This window comes from Pochonia chlamydosporia, assembly GCF_001653235.2.
Source record: "Pochonia chlamydosporia 170 chromosome Unknown PCv3seq00015, whole genome shotgun sequence".
NCBI classification, from domain to species: domain Eukaryota; kingdom Fungi; phylum Ascomycota; class Sordariomycetes; order Hypocreales; family Clavicipitaceae; genus Pochonia; species Pochonia chlamydosporia.
In genome coordinates, this window is record NW_019154050.1 from 35,847 (window position 1) to 53,473 (window position 17,627).

At 50.8% G+C, this 17,627-nt stretch overlaps 6 protein-coding genes across 6 annotated transcripts; 3 read left to right on the forward strand and 3 right to left on the reverse strand.

Moving 5' to 3' along the window:
* Nucleotides 1-797: 797 nt before the first annotated feature.
* VFPPC_18376 (hypothetical protein) lies at nucleotides 798-1,163 on the reverse strand (the record flags this gene model as incomplete). The annotated part of the gene is made up of 1 exon (XM_022429997.1): nucleotides 798-1,163. One exon carries the CDS (start codon nucleotides 1,161-1,163, stop codon nucleotides 798-800), a length of 366 nt encoding a protein of 121 aa, XP_022284956.1.
* Nucleotides 1,164-2,327: 1,164 nt separating this feature from the next.
* VFPPC_18377 (hypothetical protein) lies at nucleotides 2,328-2,621 on the reverse strand (the record flags this gene model as incomplete). Its single annotated transcript, XM_022429998.1, has 1 exon — nucleotides 2,328-2,621. One exon carries the CDS (start codon nucleotides 2,619-2,621, stop codon nucleotides 2,328-2,330), a length of 294 nt encoding a protein of 97 aa, XP_022284957.1.
* A 1,240-nt stretch (nucleotides 2,622-3,861) lies between these two features.
* Nucleotides 3,862-7,424, reverse strand: VFPPC_16987 (endonuclease/reverse transcriptase; the record flags this gene model as incomplete). Its single annotated transcript, XM_022429052.1, has 2 exons — nucleotides 3,862-4,102; nucleotides 4,144-7,424. The coding sequence occupies 2 exons, from the start codon at nucleotides 7,422-7,424 to the stop codon at nucleotides 3,862-3,864; spliced, it is 3,522 nt and encodes a 1,173-aa protein (XP_022283959.1).
* A 4,984-nt stretch (nucleotides 7,425-12,408) lies between these two features.
* On the forward strand, nucleotides 12,409-12,994 carry VFPPC_18378 (hypothetical protein; the record flags this gene model as incomplete). The annotated part of the gene is made up of 2 exons (XM_022429999.1): nucleotides 12,409-12,508; nucleotides 12,564-12,994. 2 exons carry the CDS (start codon nucleotides 12,409-12,411, stop codon nucleotides 12,992-12,994), a joined length of 531 nt encoding a protein of 176 aa, XP_022284958.1.
* Nucleotides 12,995-13,537: 543 nt separating this feature from the next.
* Nucleotides 13,538-14,631, forward strand: VFPPC_18379 (copia-like retrotransposable element; the record flags this gene model as incomplete). The annotated part of the gene is made up of 2 exons (XM_018294856.2): nucleotides 13,538-13,852; nucleotides 14,101-14,631. 2 exons carry the CDS (start codon nucleotides 13,538-13,540, stop codon nucleotides 14,629-14,631), a joined length of 846 nt encoding a protein of 281 aa, XP_018136032.2.
* Nucleotides 14,632-15,927: 1,296 nt separating this feature from the next.
* VFPPC_12013 (reverse transcriptase, RNA-dependent DNA polymerase) lies at nucleotides 15,928-17,463 on the forward strand (the record flags this gene model as incomplete). The annotated part of the gene is made up of 1 exon (XM_018290025.1): nucleotides 15,928-17,463. The coding sequence occupies one exon, from the start codon at nucleotides 15,928-15,930 to the stop codon at nucleotides 17,461-17,463; it is 1,536 nt and encodes a 511-aa protein (XP_018136031.1).
* Between the last annotated feature and the right edge of the window lie 164 nt (nucleotides 17,464-17,627).

Consider the following 17,627-nt stretch of genomic DNA (forward strand, 5'->3'; position numbering starts at 1 on the left):
CCCTCCTTTGGGAGACACCTGGTAGTATGCTCCTTGTGGGCACCGATTCCGATTGCAATTGATTGAATTGCTGCAATTTGGACCTATATTGCAATTGATTGCAATTGATTGCAATCACGTGCAGCTAGGATCGATTTGATCATAATTGGTTGATTGATTAGCAAGCCTGGTATCAATAGGTGCTGCGTCAGTCCAACGCCGTGGCTCAATTAGCAGGTCGAAAGAAGCTTGGGGGCGATCAGGCTAAGATGCTGTGCATGCAGGCAAAGGCCACAACAATCCCAAAATGTCACCAGACCAAATATGGTACAGAGCCAGCGGACTTCTGGGTCGATCCGGGCCACCATTCCACCCCCCAGGGATGCATCGAGTTTCATGTGTAACAGCGAAATTGCGCCAGTAATTCGAATACGCCCAACACGGTGAAAGCTGCCGGTGCGAAGTTGTGGTGGATTGCGTCCAACAGGCACACCTTGTCTTTGACGAATTTGGCCGAGACACTCTCCTCCTCTTCTTGTACTAATGGAAGGGCAAATTTTCGCCCAGATCTCCTCCTCTCTTGTTCCGTTGCCATGCTCAAGCAACTGTGGATCAGATGAAGATCGTGCTAACTGTGCTGAAGGCATCAAATTGATATTATCGGCCACCTACTCCTGCCCACTCCACTAGCAATTCCATACGTAGCTGTAAACCGTCATGGATGTGTGTGATAATTGGAATGGAACGAGAATACAGACTTCAACGGTCTCGGAAGGAGGGATATATCTCTTGTGGAAACCTTAGGTGTCCACGAGGCGTTAACAGGTAGCCACAATGGCGCAGCTTCGTAAACCGTGCGACGGCAGGACAAATTCTGGTTTTCTTTTCCTTAACCCGGGAGAAAACGCCAACAAAAAACAAGACGGCGTCTCATAGAAGAAGCAATAATTCGCGAAGAAGCGGAGTCGGATCGACTTGAGCCATTGAACCGTGCTGCAGTCTCCTGCCAGTGCTGCTTGTTGGCATGTCTGCTCGGCGACTGGCTTTGTATTTGAGCTACTTCTTTGGCTAATAGCAGCTAGACCAACCACGGCACTCAGATATGGAGTCGATATCGTTCTTTTAGATTTGAAAATGTGCCGCGACGCAAGTTCCTGACCTGGAATGTTAGAACTACAGGCCATGTCCGATTCATTGTAATTCGGGTCGCTGTGTCGAGCTACCAGTTTGCCGCTAGATTGAACTTTTCTCGGTTAAAAAGCGTGGCTGTCTTTTTTCGGATATCATCCGAGCCAAGCCACTGCTTGTTGCGTCGAATATCTTTATACTAACGGGAGTTTAATACCTGGCAGGGTCTCTGTGCTGGTAGACTAGATGGTATAAACCCGCGTCGGATGAGTTCCGTGAGCAATCTGATGAGTAGGTAGATTTGGGTAAATGTTACATTTTCACTCGGCTGTACTGTATGTTGTTGTTACATTGTGTTTAATATTCATTATGCCGTCGAGGCTTAGGGTGAACAACCAGCCTTCAGGTGCCGGCACCATAGCCTCCTTTGGGAGACACCTGGTAGTATGCTCCTTGTGGGCACCGATTCCGATTGCAATTGATTGAATTGCTGCAATTTGGACCTATATTGCAATTGATTGCAATTGATTGCAATCACGTGCAGCTAGGATCGATTTGATCATAATTGGTTGATTGATTAGCAAGCCTGGTATCAATAGGTGCTGCGTCAGTCCAACGCCGTGGCTCAATTAGCAGGTCGAAAGAAGCTTGGTGGCGATCAGGCTAAGATGCTGTGCATGCAGGCAAAGGCCACAACAATCCCAAAATGTCACCAGACCAAATATGGTACAGAGCCAGCGGACTTCTGGGTCGATCCGGGCCACCATTCCACCCCCCAGGGATGCATCGAGTTTCATGTGTAACAGCGAAATTGCGCCAGTAATTCGAATACGCCCAAGATGGTGAAAGCTGCCGGTGCGAAGTTGTGGTGGATTGCGTCCAACAGGCACACCTTGTCTTTGACGAATTTGGCCGAGACACGGCCATTCTGGTCTCCGAATGGTTCGGCGTATCCAGTTCTGTCACTCCAAGACATTGGCTATCGTACATTTTGCTTCCCCTGCTCGTCTCATGAGGTCAAGAATAACCTGTTTTGCTGGTGAGCAAAGAGGGCGGCTTGTCCGAAAATGCCTGTCAGAATTGAGATGTTGTAACGCGAGACTGGCTCTTTGCGAAGGACGAAGAGAGCTAGTGGTGTTTCTGGTGCCAGCCAGAAGAAGAATAGTATGAAACGGGTAAAGAAAAGACGATTGAGTGTCGCGTCGAAGACGTTATGCTTCTTAAGGACAGCAGTTGTCCCAATATCGTTTTCGAGCTGCAACAGCGTCCTTGTCGCCAATAAATCGGTGCTGGAAGAAGTTGAAGACGGCAAATTCGTCCCTTGTCATGACATAGGAGCCGGGCTGAGCTTGCACTTTGTCCCAGATCTGGGACAAAGCATTCTCGAGAATCTTGCTGACAGTAGGGTCCGGACCACCAACTGGGCTCTCGCGGGCAACCTCAAGGGCTTGAGCTACAGCAGCATCTTGCAAGTTCTTGCCTGGAGCAGGGGAGCCGCTCACGGCAACACTCATGACGGAGGTATCTTCGCGGTGAGGAATCGGACGACAGTGAGCGTAGTATGCCTGGTGGTGTTAGTTCTAATTATAGTGATGGATATCCTGAGTGGCGACAGACAAACATTTTTGAGGGGAAGAATTCGAGACGGTGGGCGAACCGCCCACGTATATATGCATGCAGGTGCTAGTTCTGAAAGCTTGTATCGGCTGTTACAGCGCCTTGGGAATGGAAGGACTGTGCGGGTACAGGATCGTGGAAAGGGAAGTAAAGGCAGGGGTGGGCATGGGTAATTTAGGGCAAGGGCTAGAATGTAAAAGAAGACGTAAAAGAAGACCAAAAAGGAAGTCTCGTGCTTTTCCGAAGTTTCTGATAGAGAACGTCCGTCCCAAGTGGTGACTATGGCGCGCGTCGTCGGCGGTGGTCGGCTGGCGGTCGGCTGGCGCTGGATAATCAAGCAACTTTGCATAGCCGTACTTTTGTGTCGTGGCTGTCCACACAAAACAGGCGGATACCTTTACCCCGTACAGGAGGCGGCGAGGAAGTTGTACTGCGTGTGTCTGGTGTGCAAACTACACGCTGTTGGAGCAATGTTAGGCATAAGCAGTTTGTCACACAACTGTGAGGTCACATGGGATCGAGTTTTGACGACAGCGGAGGTGCCAAATTATATTGAGTGAGAATTATCTAAGGAACAAAAGAAACCTTGAACTTGTGCGGTTCGAACGTAGCTATTTATGCATCGCAGACCTGCTTGTTTATACCAACCTCTTCAAAGAATGTAGCCATTCTTGGGAATGCAGCTGAAGTTCATCAAGAGGTTGGAGGCAGGTTGAATGATTCCATGCTGAAAATAGGTTGCTCCAATCGCCTCGTGCTCCATCAAGCTTTATGTATGTATTTGTATGTGTATTTTCCGTCCAGCGGCCACAGGCCGCTCAGGTCCCCTAAAACGGGGCACAGGACGTGCTAGGCTAGTGACTAATCCACAAACTACGGGGCCTGTCCAAAGACGTGACTCCATTGCAACGTAAACAAAACACCATCTAGCATGGCATCAGCTCAAAGGCGCTCACAGTCTGTCTCTGATACCCGTCAGCGGGATGTGCAGGTGAAATTTTGGTAAACCGGAGGTCTACAGTAATCAGGGGTGGCATGCGCGGACAAAAGGCGTTTGAGCCACCTTCGCCAATCGCAGCCATGAAAGAAAAACAAAGGAAAAATTAGGCATGGGGATGCCGTGATAGAAATTGTCGCCTAGTGGCGTGGGCAAATCTTCTCGAGAAAGAAGCTTGCCTTCGCCAGCTTGACGAATTTGTCAAAGTCTCTGCCTATTGCTCGGTTGATCGCTGCGATCGGTGAGGGTGCAAGCCTCATCCGGTGACGCGGTTGGATCTTCCTGCAATAGAAGAGGTGCGTGGGCGCCTTCCGTCGACCACAGCTACATGTCAGTTGTGCGTCGTTGTGGTTGAATCTTTCATGATAGTCAGCAAAGTCNCTATTGCTCGGTTGATTACCCCGGTCGGTGAGGGTGCGAGCCTCATCCGATGACGCGGTTGGATCTTCCTGCAATAGAAGAGGTGCGTGGGCGCCTTCCGTCGACCACAGCTACATGTCAGTTGTGCGTCGTCGTGGTTGAATCTTTCATGATAGTCAGCAAAGTCCCCATGATGGGTTCTCGCCGCAAGTAGGTGATGGAGGGTTGTGCGTGGAAGAGATAACTCCTGTGGGCAGCCACGAGGGAATTGAAGATTCAAAGACTTATACTTGTCAGGGGCAGAAACATCCCACCAGACTTGGACTACGTCTTTGGACCGCTGTTTAGCGGTTCTACGCAAGAAGGCCAGTGTTGGAACGGCATCTACGGGCCCTGGTCGCGAGCAGCCTGCTTTCGCCAGCGCGTCAGCCTGCTCGTTTCCGGGTATCTTGGAATGCCCAGGTATCCAGCGGACTTCAGTCTGTCTGTGAGTCTTGGCCAAGGCTTGGAAAGTGAGGAAAATTCGTTGTGAGGAGTCTGAGGGGTGGCCCCGGAGACATCTGGCGGCTGCAATGTTATCAAGGCAAACAAAGATCTTTTGTGAGGCAGATTGGGGTAGTCTCAGCGCGGCCTTCAGGCCTTCAAGTGCCCCTTTGGCCTCAGCATCGAACACCTCAGCAGGGCCAAGGCGTCCTGCGCCTTGGCAGATGGAATGGTCGCGTTGGTGAACGGTGTAGCCGTACCCGGCCGCACCCTTCTCGGTCAGTGAGCCGTCTGAGTATACAACTAGAGTCGACGGAGAGATGGATTGGAGCCACTCGTCAAAGTCTTCGGCAGAGTCTGCTTTGGATGCAGTTTGTAGCGGCTGCTGTGTCTCAAAGTTGTATCTACGCGGGAACAGTACAGGGCGTAGGCAATTTGCGAGCAGTCTATCCGTCCTTCTGAGTCGAGTTGGGAAGGCTTTGGGTTGATGCTGGTACTTCAACTTAATGCTCTTGACGATGGGCGGCGGTGTCACCTCGGCGGTGCGTGTAGCTAGGGGATGTTCTTTGTCCAAGGATTTCATACGAGCAGAGAAACGTAGTCGTTTCGCCTCGAGCAGCTGAAGAATCGGCGGTATGCCGCTTTCCCGGTGCAGAATTGTGATTGGTGTCGTCTTCCAAGTCGGGAGGATAGAGCGGATGGCTTGTTTGATGGCCTTGCTCATCTTCTTTACAAGTTGTTGGATTCTGGACGGTCCTTCTTTCGATGGCCGTCTCCAGCGCGGGCTCCGTGTGCCCGGGTACCAGGCTTCAGTTCCGTATAGCAGGACTGGTTCGACACAGGCTCTAACAGCCCTTTGTACAGCGCTCGGCAAAGGACCACGTCGTGTATTGCCTAAGCTCCGCAGGTGGCAAGCCACCGCCTGGGCCATGGCTGTCCACTTCTCAACATGAGTCTTGAATGTTAATTTGCTGTCAAGCCAGATTCCCAACCAGCGCATGGCCTTTTCGGGGTGCTTTACCGCGTCGCCGTGCCAGATGGGCGGCAAGGCTTCCCCCGTCTTCAATGAAAAGTGCATAACTTCTGTTTTGTCCGGGTCAAATGAGACGCCGTTGGCGGCGCCCCAATCCACGAGCTCTTGAATATACGCCGATGCTTTTCTGGCTGTCTCTCCCACAGTGTTCCCCGTGCAGAGAATTGCTGTATCGTCTGCGTAGCCGAACCGTCGCTCGGGTTCGCCCAAGCGATAAACCGGCTCCGTGTACAACAGAAACAAGATCGGGGATACAGGCGACCCTTGTGGAAAGCCACACTGCAGTGGCGTCGTCGGTGTGGTGATGTCTTGATACCTGACCCTGGCGGAACGGCCGCTCATGAACGAGCCTGCCCATCGTGCGAGATTGTCGGGCCAGCCTTGTTGGCGGAGTCGCAAAACAAGGCGGTTGCAGAGAGCCGAGTCGAACGCTCCTTGAATGTCAGCAGTGACCAGTGTGGCCACTTGTCCGCGTGCGAGTGCCTCTTCGATGTCGTGAACCACTGCTGCGACCAGGTCAACAGCCGATCTTTTCGGGAGAGCCCCAGCCTGCTGCGGGTGGAGGACCCCGTAGTTTATCGATGCCCATGCTAAGCGGCGAGCGATAAGACGCTCGAGACCTTTCCCAAGACAGGAGAGGAGCGAGATGGGGCGCCATGCCCTTGGCTTTGAAAGGTTTCTTCTCCCCAATTTAGGGATCATGACTACTTCTGCTTCTCGAAAGGCTTTCGGGTGGTGGCCTGCCGCGAGACAACCCTCGTAGAGGCGTCGGACGTGGTCTCCTATGATGTCCCATACTGCTTGTAGCAGCTTGACCGTGATGTTGTCAGCTCCTGGTGACGTGTTGCCCGTCTTGATAGTAGCATCCTCCACTTCCTGGAGTGTGATTTCTTGGCCAAAAGGTATCGCACGAGACGGACTGACTGGAATCCATGGATCAGGAATGTCATCTGCTGCCGTGCGGCGCTCGAGCGTGCAGCGTCTCAGAGCGTTTGCTTTGTCGATTTGAGTTTCGTACACAACGTCACCAACCTGAAGCGGTGGTGGTTGGAAGGCTCCCGGAGCCTTGAGCCATCGGACTGCCTTGAAGACTGATGCGCTGTCCGAAAATCCGTCAATGAGGTTGCGCCAGTACTGACGCTTTGCACGGCGAACCACATGTTGGAGCTCTTTTCTTGCAAGTTGTACGTCCCGATTGAAACCCAGTGGGAAAATCCTCCTGATAGCCCGGTACTCCGCAGCTGCGCCGGCACATTCTTCGGTCCACCACGGCGCACTTCGGTTCCCCTTCCGGACAGGGCGACCGGCGGCGGTGGCTGCCGATTGGAGAAGGTCAACCAGTGCCGTAGCCAGATTGTCCAGCTCCGTGACTGTTGCATTGCCTTGTGGTATTCGGCGTATTCCCGCCAGAACGAGTTCTTTAAAGCGCTGCAGTTCGTCTTCAGTTGTAACCCGGACTTTGCCCGGCACCTGGTAAGAGACTAGGGCAAAGTCCGGCAGTGTAAGGCAGAGGGTGAAATGGTCAGAACTAGTGGCAAGGTGATCTTCCACGACGGCAGCCGCCAGAGCAATGTTGGAGAAGGCTAGATCGATTGTGTTGCCGTGAGGGTTTGTGGGCACATCTGCAGTATTCAAGAGACTGAGACCGTTTTGGGCCGCCCAGGCGGCAATGTCTTCCCCACGGTCCTCTAATCTTCCCGTCTGCCAGGAGTAGTGCTTGGCATTGAAGTCGCCCGCCACCACGCACCTCTCCGGTGGCGACCACCCCAGCAGAATGTTTAGTGCGGTATCGTGAGAGGGTTGGCGGTAGAAGTTCACGATGGTCATTCCGTTGACTGTCACCCAAAGTATGTCGCGAATAAGTGCTGGTCGCGCCTGATCTGCCAAGATACGGGAGTTCTTGCGAATGTATGTCATGACCCTAGGCCGCGTATCGTTGCCGTCCCAGCTGTCCACAGGGGAGTACGTCTCGTACGCTGGATGCGTCTTTGTGAGGCATCGGGAGTTCTTTGCCTCGGTCCAAGGTTCTTGAAGAAGAACAATGTCGTGCTTTTCTGAATCGGCCAGTGCTAGAGCGCAGTCGTGGGCGGCCGGGATCTTGCCCACGTTCGCTTGGAAGACTTTCAACGCCTTCTTCTCATTGTTGTATGTTCTTGGCCGTCTACTCATGGAGAGCACGGGTTGGTGTTTGCACGTCGCCGTTTAGGTGATGTCGGCAAAGGATGTCTTGACGCCGCCGCCGGTCCGAGCTCCATGGGGCGCATCGGGGAAGAGGACGGCAGGACCGGTAGGGTGCAAGTGAAGAAGTTACTCAGGTCCTGAGGGTTCACATGATCCCGAGGCGGCTCCATGACCGCCATTGGAGCACGCTGTTGTTCAGCCACGACCTCTGATGCCGGATGGTTGTTAGTTATCGCCTGAGAGGGCCGTGGTTGTTTAGCCTGGTGTTGTTGGAAGAGTTGAGAGCCCATCTGTCTGATCAATGCAAGCTGTTCTCTGGGGAGACGATGGAACAGACCATGGGCTCTCTTTGGCCGCGCCGGACATGTTGCGAGGTCCGCAGTGTGCGGCCCGAGGCAGTTGGCGCACTGCTCGGCGGCAGTACAGCTTTCGCTGTCGTGGTTGGTCTTTCCGCAGCGTTTGCATCGTGTTTGTCTGTTGCATGCATGTCGTGTGTGGTAATCCCAGCAGTTTTCACACTGCTTGGGAGGGTTGGTTCTTTCGATCAGCCTGGCTGGTCGGCTGGTGCCGAACAGACTCCAAGACCTTTTTGTTGGCTCAAGGAAGGAAATGATAAGCGTTTTGTATGGAAGTTGTTCATTATCACGACGGGGGACTCGTACGCTGACCGGCGTGAGTCCCGTCTGGTGGTTGATCTCGTCATGGACAGCCGCATCGTAGTTCAGTTCGTTTCCATACAGGTCAGTGAGCCTACGAGGGCAGTTGTCTACAGCATATGTGTACCATTTCTGGCTGGTCTCTACGGCTGTTGCGCCAAGGTCTTCAGCCCATTCTGCTTGGCGTTCTACGAGAAGATTGCGTGTAAGCTTGTCTATAGCACGTATGGCCCACCCAGTGTTCACTTGAAGCACTTGCGGGATTCGATTGAGTTCAATGCCGGTCTTGCTGGCAACATGAGCGCGGATGGCGTATCCGATATGGATTCTGGCCGGGGCATTGGCATCCAGACGGACGAACACTCGGAGGTCCTCCCGTGGTGGGGCAGGAATCGCGGGTTGCCCTTGGCGATGTGTGACAGCGGGTTTGCGTTGTGGGTAAACAGAAGTTGTGGTGGGCGATCGAGACGTAGAGGCGGTAGCATTGGCAGCGATGCTGCTATATGTCGGTGCAGAATTGTAATTGGCGTTAGAGAGTGCTTGTTTCCAAAATTTGAGAAAGCTGCTAGGAAACTGCTTCGCAAAATCGCGTTCCAGTCCGGTTGTGAATCCCTTGGCAGCCTCATTGAAGTGTGCACAGAATGTCCGGAAGACTTGAAGTTTGATGTTGTAGGCAGCGACTTGCTCGTTGACGAGCTCGTCGGCTGCTTCCGTGATGTCAATGGGTGACTGCTCCTCATGTATGGCCGGCGTAGGCAGTGCAGGGAAGTCGTCTAGCTGCTGTCCTTCCGCAATAGCAGCATTGCATATCCGGGTGAGTGGCGATGATGGCGTTTGGGCGGTCCTGCCGCGTGCAGGTGAAACGCCAATGTCGGTGACCTCGACGGGTGAGCTGTCTCGAAGAAGGGCTGCGCGGGCGCCCCGAGCTAAATTCTTAGGTGTATAAATGCCGAGATCGAACCAATCCGGCTCACCAGGCGGGCTGGAGGTGGCCGCCGCCATCACCGCCGCCGCAGTTGCGCAGCGCCCAGAAATTGAGGTTTTATGTGATGTTAAGCAAATCAATAATAATTACGAGTACTTTCTTAACAGTACGTGCCAAGAAAGTAATAATACAAGGGAAGGCGTTGAAATGAATGTAATTGATGTATTTAGGTGGATTTAGGGTAGGTTTTGGGGATAGTTCCTGACACGGTATTTCAGCGGTTGGCAGGGCGTATTTTTGCACGAAATTGATCTTTCGAGACACTTAAATACCCTGGCCAGCAACGCCGATCACCCCACAATTCATTACACTATTACGCGACTGAGCGACAATGAACTGGCACTTGCCGAGTCAAAGTGGCTATTGGACGGCGAGGACAGCGCCAGCGAGGGGGGTGATTTAGTGCTGCAGCAGCCGGGGGAGAGTTAATGACGAAATGTGAAAGTGAGGCCGAATAGGCCTGATCCGGTGAACAGTCTCCAAAGTGCACTTGTACATACATGTGTACATCCACTCCACTCAACTTGGAAATGTATAACATCCACCAAGTAGAGGTCTGATATGTAGCACATCCACTCGACTTGGCCCAAATGTGGATGGGTGTAGTGGTTTCGAGCCTTGACTGCGCTTGCTTTGAATGAGCGACTTGATCTTGACATCTACAATGCCCATGTATGGTTGAACCTGACGTTTCCATCAGTTACGTGATGTCAGTGATCGGAATGGTCTGGTCTGACTTGGTCTTGGTCTGGTCTAGACCGCCAAGCCTTGGTTTGGTCTGACGATTTCTCGAGACCATGGTCTAACCGGTCTTAAGGTATGGTCTTAATGGTCTGCTATAAATAGGTCCGGCTAAAATGCGGGTGGCTGAGTTTTCAACTAATACGGTTAGAGCAGCTGTATCGAGCCAGACCCCCATCTGCCTCAGCACCCGCCCGGCCCTGTTAGGGACGCTTCACGGCTCACCTTTCGTAGCTCCTTTCATTCGCTTTTTACCTTAAAGTAACTCGTAGTTGTACAGTAGGTAATGCCAAATTGTAATACATTAATGAATAGTACAAAAATAGCCTTTCCTTTTGTCGCACTGAACGTGCTCAAAAAATGAGAAATTGTTGCGTTGTTTAACTTTTTCTAAGTTGTTCTAGGGTGGCGGCCTGCCCCCATCCCACAACAGATTTAACGTACGCAGCTGGATTACCAACAGTTATTTCATGTGGCTCAACAAAGATCATCCATGCAGTATTTGCGACAATATTTCTTCTTGCACTACTTCAACCTCATTCTTCGTGGGATTCTAACATGCCTAGAGGGATTTCCTAAACGGGTTAGCCTTATTGGTCTTCTTGGTCTAACCGGTCTGACGGATTTGTAGACCAAAGTGGCTTGGTCTGGTCTGGTCTGGGGGTCAGACCAGACCAGACCAGACCATTCCGATCACTGCGTGATGTCGCAGCTCACACAGCTTGGCTGCATAATAAAGTGATGTATTTCGTACCTCAAGCTGCAAAATGTTCTCAATTCCGTGTTAATATCCTGCCGATCGATGCAGAATCGCGACGGCTCTACGGTCGTACTTACTCCCTGGTATGCGCTAACCATCTACCATCTATCAAAAGGGAAGGAAACCATACCTCATATGGGTGTTCCCCGATTTTGCCATGTGGTTTCGGCTTCACAGGCGGCCCACAGTAACCAGTCGAAGCTCCTGATAAATTATGTCGTATTAACAACAGCGGCCTCCAGCTCAAAGACTGTGGTTTCCACGTAGTGGGTCAAAACCTGTCAACATTAAGGCTGAAAGGTCCCACCAATCTGACAGTTCTGAAGCATTAAATTGCTCAGATAGACTGTTTGTCGCATATCAGGCCTGCCCTGAATCGCAGCTCATGGAAACTGAGCGTTAATATCAGTAACAGCAGCTGCTACTGCCTAATCTAGCAAAAGGTTTCTTTGGGTTCCCGTGCAGCTCTTAATGGAGTGCTTGCTCCTCAGATAATTCTCACTCAATATAATTGGCACCTTCGCTGCCGTCATACTCGATCTCATGTGACCCCACAGTTGTGTGACACTGTTTTTTGTCGTCACAACAATCCCTTTGTTTTACATATGAAAGGTTGGACCAGGCATGGCTGGTCGCTGGTCGAAAACGCTACTGCGTGCTGTGACGATCATAGCCCTGTCAAAACAGGGCTGTGGAGGCAGCGTGCGTGTGAAACCCTGCCCTCGGTAACGTGCCGAGATCATCGAGACAAATTCTGGGTTCGGAGACATGCTATCAACCTTCCTCTGGAAATAGGTGTCCGAAAGTCCACAAGGATACCAATGTGTCAAGGCTTTAATCCTTGAGCAGCAATTGGCCAGTTTCGGGTTAGCGGTACCGCATTAGACAGTGGGCCGTAGCTAGCTTCCTCATTAGTTCATCGAGCCTGAAACCGAGCCCACTGCACTAACGATGCACTGCGAGTAAGGACAGCAAAGCCTTCTGGTATGTCAACGGATGATTACTGAGTAGCGCATGGATGCTGGGGATCTATTGTGCCGGATTTCTGCGCGGAAATCTGGTTAAAAACATTATGCTAGCCACGATAATGAATCGCCAGAAAGATGCTCAAGCGAATGCTGGTACAATTGAGTGGTAAGGCCATTATATAGACAACTCTTTCCAGCGATTTAACAGTATTCATATTTGTCAATGAAACAACGCCTCCAAACTTGTAGAAGTTTACCAATGCCACACAGTCAGCTACGTTAATGAAAACGAATTTCACCAACTTGTTACCCTTTCAACGCTTGCTTCTTCATATACCTAGTGTCAAGACGACTCGGTGTGCGACTTGGCCGCTTCTTAAACTTGGTTTTAGTTCGCACTCTTCCTCCCTATTACGTGGTCTTAGTGGTAAATAGCCGCCTCTCTATTACTAAATCCATTCATTGCTTGTGCAGGTCACGAGTTTGTTTTCATATATTTTCCTCCCTGAGCCTATTCAAGATGAAGAATTCCGAAATCCTCGCACTTGCCATGGCTGTTTCGGCGCATTTGACGTCTCGGCTTCCTGCTGATGCGGTAGATGAAAGGCGTGAAGACCAACGTAAGTCCATGCCTAAACAGAATTTGCTCCTTGGACGGTATCTAACACGACATAGCGCTGTCTGTAGGGCCTAATCCTGTTGAAACATGCGAAGCGCGCGGTGATAAAGGATCCAATAACGGAAACTACAACGCAGAAAATAGAAACGAAGCTACGAGGGCCAGCAACGGGATCAACGTCATCCGCAGTATAGGCAGTGGGCACAATGGCCAAGCGAACAAAGGAATAAAGGTCAGCGCGCAGAATAGGCACAATCAGGTTGCCGTGCCATTCCTGTCCTTCGATAGCGTTGGCAAGTTCCTTCAGGATCGCGATGTCGTGTATGTCCTCGTCACGCGGGATGAAGAGGCGGCTGAGGCTCCGGCAGCGGATGGAGATGTTACCGATGGCTCTAATGTGCTCACAGCGCAGATGAAAAGGAAAGAAGATGCTGCCTCTCAGGCTACCCCTGATGCTGAAGACCCACGGGGGCGGTGCGCCATTTGAAGCGGCGCGGGTTGCTGGTAAGAAGGGAGTCATGGTGTCGGATAAGGCTGCCTCTGTCGACTGAACAAGCAGATTCAGTGTCATGACATCGTCATGATAACTACATTAATGGAATATAGTTTGTAGGAAAAGCAATTATGAGGGGTAAAACGTTCGGACGAAAGGAAGATATTTTGTATTTAAAAGGACCACTGCAACAGTTTGGTAAAATGGGGGAAGAACAGACAAGCAAGTATAGAGGCAATCGAGCTCAGTGTCTAAGTAGTAAACTAAAATCGGAACTTCATAACGCAACACATGGATCTGACGAACGAATTTTCGAGTAGACAGTTCCGATGTTAAGTTGGGCCAGCATCATGCTTTTTCTCGTGCACACCTTCCTGGAAATATCAGAATGCTCCAAAGTGAGGGTGTTAGGGCTGGAACCGTTTTTACTTGCGTTGTACCTCCCTGTGAGCTCAGCGACTTGGCTGCCGCGGGTTCAAGTCACGACTTCCCGTGGAGGAGGAGCTGGGTGGGGCCTGGAACAAGCAGCAATTCACAATGGGCTTCAGCTCTCGGGCAGGCCCTTACGACGGTGTCTGCTACACCGTCAGCACGTTCTCACAGACCGCACGGGACGCACATCTTGCTACCGCATTTGCGATGCAGTCCGAACTGCTCGTGGTTTGGCTGTTTGCTCTCCAACGCGCCTTTGCATCATCGACCTGCTCTTCCACCGAGTGTTTCACTCATAAGAGGACAGCAAGCCATTTGCAGATGTCTGCTGTCACTGTCGGCAGCTGCGATCTTATATCTTTGATCTTCGCATCTTCCTCTAAGATCTGTGATCTTGTAACTTCGATCGAAGATCCCCTGGTAAAACAGCTACTCTTACTGTTGACTTGATATGACTGAGGCATCAAGATGTTGTTTAGGTAACACTTGCAAGTGGTGAGTCACTGCCTAGTGGCACGTCCGTGCCACTAGGCATATATGTATGAGAGAGCTGTCATCCAGAATTGAATAGAAGATAAGTTCAATCGCAACAGGTTATGAGCCCGGTCGCCTTTATTGTGCTTCCGGTGCACGATTGAACTCAGAATATAAGAAAAAATTTTCGTCAGGAATCGACGATTGGCACCAAAAGACCCGGCACTATCGGCAAGAAAGACTACAAAGGAACTATCCTTGATGGGAGAGACTCTTTCGACAGCTGGACGATGGATCTTGAAGACAGTCTGTTGAGTGACGATCTCATGAGCTACGTCACCGGTGAGGCAACACCGGAATCGTCAGGCTTGTCAACTCCAGGAGAGAAGAGCGCAGCGGACATCAAAAATATGTCTCTTGCGAGAATGAAGATACGACAGAGTATCGACCAGATCCACAGGAACTCAGTTAATCACCTCGTCGATCCACGAGCGATTTACCAGTCCCTTGCAAACCGATACGCCGCATCGAACAAAGCACGCCTTCGGCAGCTGATCCGGATGATGTACGACGTTAGTACACAGACTCATAGAACTGTGCAGGAGAAGGTTGACGACCTAAAACGTCTCCGAGCTCAGATCAATTGCCAAGACAAAGATATCGTCATCCATGAGCAGCTCTTGATTTGCTTCCTGCAAATGAGTATGGACCAGGGCTCCCAATAGTCCGGGCTGTTTGGACTAATAGTCCAAAGTTTGTTTGACAACCCTCTTTTCTCCATTATGAAACTGATGAAGATGAATATCAGCCAGTCGTATGCTGTTGTTTGTTGCTTTTAATAGATTCATCACGGTGTTGTCCGGGGCAATGATGCAAAACGTGGACTAATAGTCCAGACTGTTTGGGCTATTGGGAGCCCTGGTATGGACGATGCCTTCGACACAACAATCGAGATCCTGAATGCCTCGACAGATTCCCTAACAATGGAAAAAGTGCAGAGCGCTCTGGAAAGCAAGGAGTTGGAACTCATTGATGTAACAATCAAGGGAGAAACTGCACAGTTTGCGGGCCGCCGCCGGAATGCACGGAACAGGAAAGCCAAGGGGAACAATGGGTCCAAGATATTGGATAGTGGCGATGATAGTAAAAAGGAGTATCTGAAGGAGGCAGGGGGATGCTGGTGTTGTGGAGGAATGCACTTCAAGCATGACTGTGCAATCTGGCACCAGACAAAAGCAGGGAAGGCTTCGCTAGCTTCTGAAAAAGGGAAGGCGGGAGTGGCTCCAGAAGGCAAAGAGAAGGCAAACGCAACGAGGATGCTTGAAGACAGTGGTAGTGAATCTGAGAAATCTGCCTACTTGTTCCGTGGCACAAAAGTGACAGCTCCCCCACAATGGTATCTTGACAGCTGTGCCTCCGTCCACATTACCCAGGGCTCCCAATAGTCCAGACTGTTTGGACTAATAGTCCACGTTTTGCATCGTTACCCTGGACAACACTATGATGAATTTATTTATAGCAACGAATAACAGCAAATGAGTGGCTGATATTCACGTTCATCAGTTTCAGGATAAAGAAAAAAGGGTTTTCAAATAAACTTTGGGCTATTAGTCCAAACAGTCTGGACTATTGGGAGCCCTGACATTACCCCAAGAAGAGACCAGTTTATCTCAAAGTTGTCCCCTGCAAAGACGTGTGTTGAGGTTGCGGACGGCTCCGAAGTTCGCTCAAGAGGCAAGGGAGACGTGAGGATCTTTTACATCTCAAAGACAGGAAAAGCAAGGTCAACAATAGTACGTGGGGTGCACTATATCCCAGAGGCAGCGAGTAGCCTACTATCAGTCGGTGAACTAGAGGACAGAGGAGCACACATTATCGTAGACTCTCCGGGGAAGACAGTCACGGTGACAAGAAATCAGGAGGAAGTGTTGTTTGGTCACAGACATAAAAAGGTGTGGCGCCTGAGCCAGACGAGAGAGCACCGAGTTCATACAATCCAAGAGAAGGACTGCGATAACGAAATGGCTCAGAGCTTAACCCAAAAGATGCCTCAGAGACTACTACACGCTAGGTTAGGACACCCAGGCAAGCATATGGAAGGTAAGCTGAACACCCTGATGGATGATCTCGGAAACCAGTCATTCTGCCCGCCATTCTGCTCAAGCTGCACCGAGGCAAAAATGACAAGAAATGTCGCCAGGGAGCCGATGTCTATTGTGACAGAAAAGCTAGAGAGAGTCCACATGGACCTTTGGGGGCCAGTTGAGCCATCACTGCAAGGAATGAAGTACATGTTGACAATCACTGACCAGGCTACCGGGAGAATCTGGGTTTATTTCTCCAGAGACAAAATGAGAATTATTGAGAAGATTAAAGCCTGGGTAGTTGTGGCAGAAGCAGAATGTCGACAGTACGGAAAAGGTGAAAAGGTCATGGCCATGCGCTTTGATCGCGGAAAGGAGTTTCTAAATGAGGCAATGAAGGTATTCTGCACGGGGAGAGCGATCCGGATCGAACCAACAGTGGGCTACCACCCGGAGGGAAATGGCATTTCTGAGAGGAGTATGAGAACTATATCGGAAAGGGGAGCTGCTATGCGACATGAAATGGACCTCCCGGCAGGTTACTGGGAGTTTTCTAATGCAACAGCGGCCTATCTGAGAAATAGGGGAGTTGTTAAGGGAATGGCTAAAAGCCCATGGGAGGTATGGGCCGTATGGCGCGGAGAGAAGCCAAGAGCAGGGCACTTAAGAGTGTTTGGATGCCCCGCCTGGGTACTGATCCCTGAAGAAAAGAGAACAAAGCTTCGTAAGAAAGCATGGCAAGGAGTCTTTGTTGGATACAAAGAAGAAACAGACAAAATCTATCTAGTCTGGAACCCAGCTGATAAGAGAGTCCACGAGGCTCGATTCGTAGAATTCGATGAGGGCAAGTACATGGACAATACAGTTGGGGAAGTATCACAATCGCAGCATGACGATGAAAAAGAGGATGCAATGGAACATGAGGAGTTCACTGATGACGAAACCGATGCCGGAGATTCGGCCAAGGACAGGATCACGGACCAGGAAGCTACAGACGTTGAGGACGAGGGTGGAGAAGGAACGAATGGAGACCCGACCGACCAAGACACTGCAGATTCAGAGGAAGAGCCTCACGGAGACACGATCATTGTTAATACAGAAGAAGCGGACAAAAGCCCTACTGGAGCCGAGGAGATGCTTAGTCCCAGCAACAACGCTAACTCGAATCAGCTGAAAACAAGATCCCAGATTCGACGAGACGCCGTGGCATTAAAAAGAGCAGAAAAGCAGCAAGCAGAGCTGGAACGGCGGCAAAGAGAAGAACAGCGCGTGGCAGAACGTCTGAAGAAGCGAGGGGAGAGTAGCAGGAAGGAAAGAGCTATGGTAGCAAGGGCGCTTCTTCAGCCTAATACGGACATTTACGACTTCGACCCGAAGAAGCTTACATTCCGACAAGCAATGGAAGGCAGTGAGAAGGACAAATGGTTAGGAGCCATAGACGAGTGTGGCGTTGAGCTTGACTATGTTGAATAGCCCGACTCTGTGAAGTACTTGTTCTCTAGTTCAGTATATTTGACGATATCCTTTCTCCTGTTCCGCGCTAGTATGCGTTAACGCGTAGACAGAGAGTATTGTGCCGTGATGATATGTTCTGAGCTGTTGGTGGTGCTGTTGGTGGTGCTGTTGGCGGTTGTTTT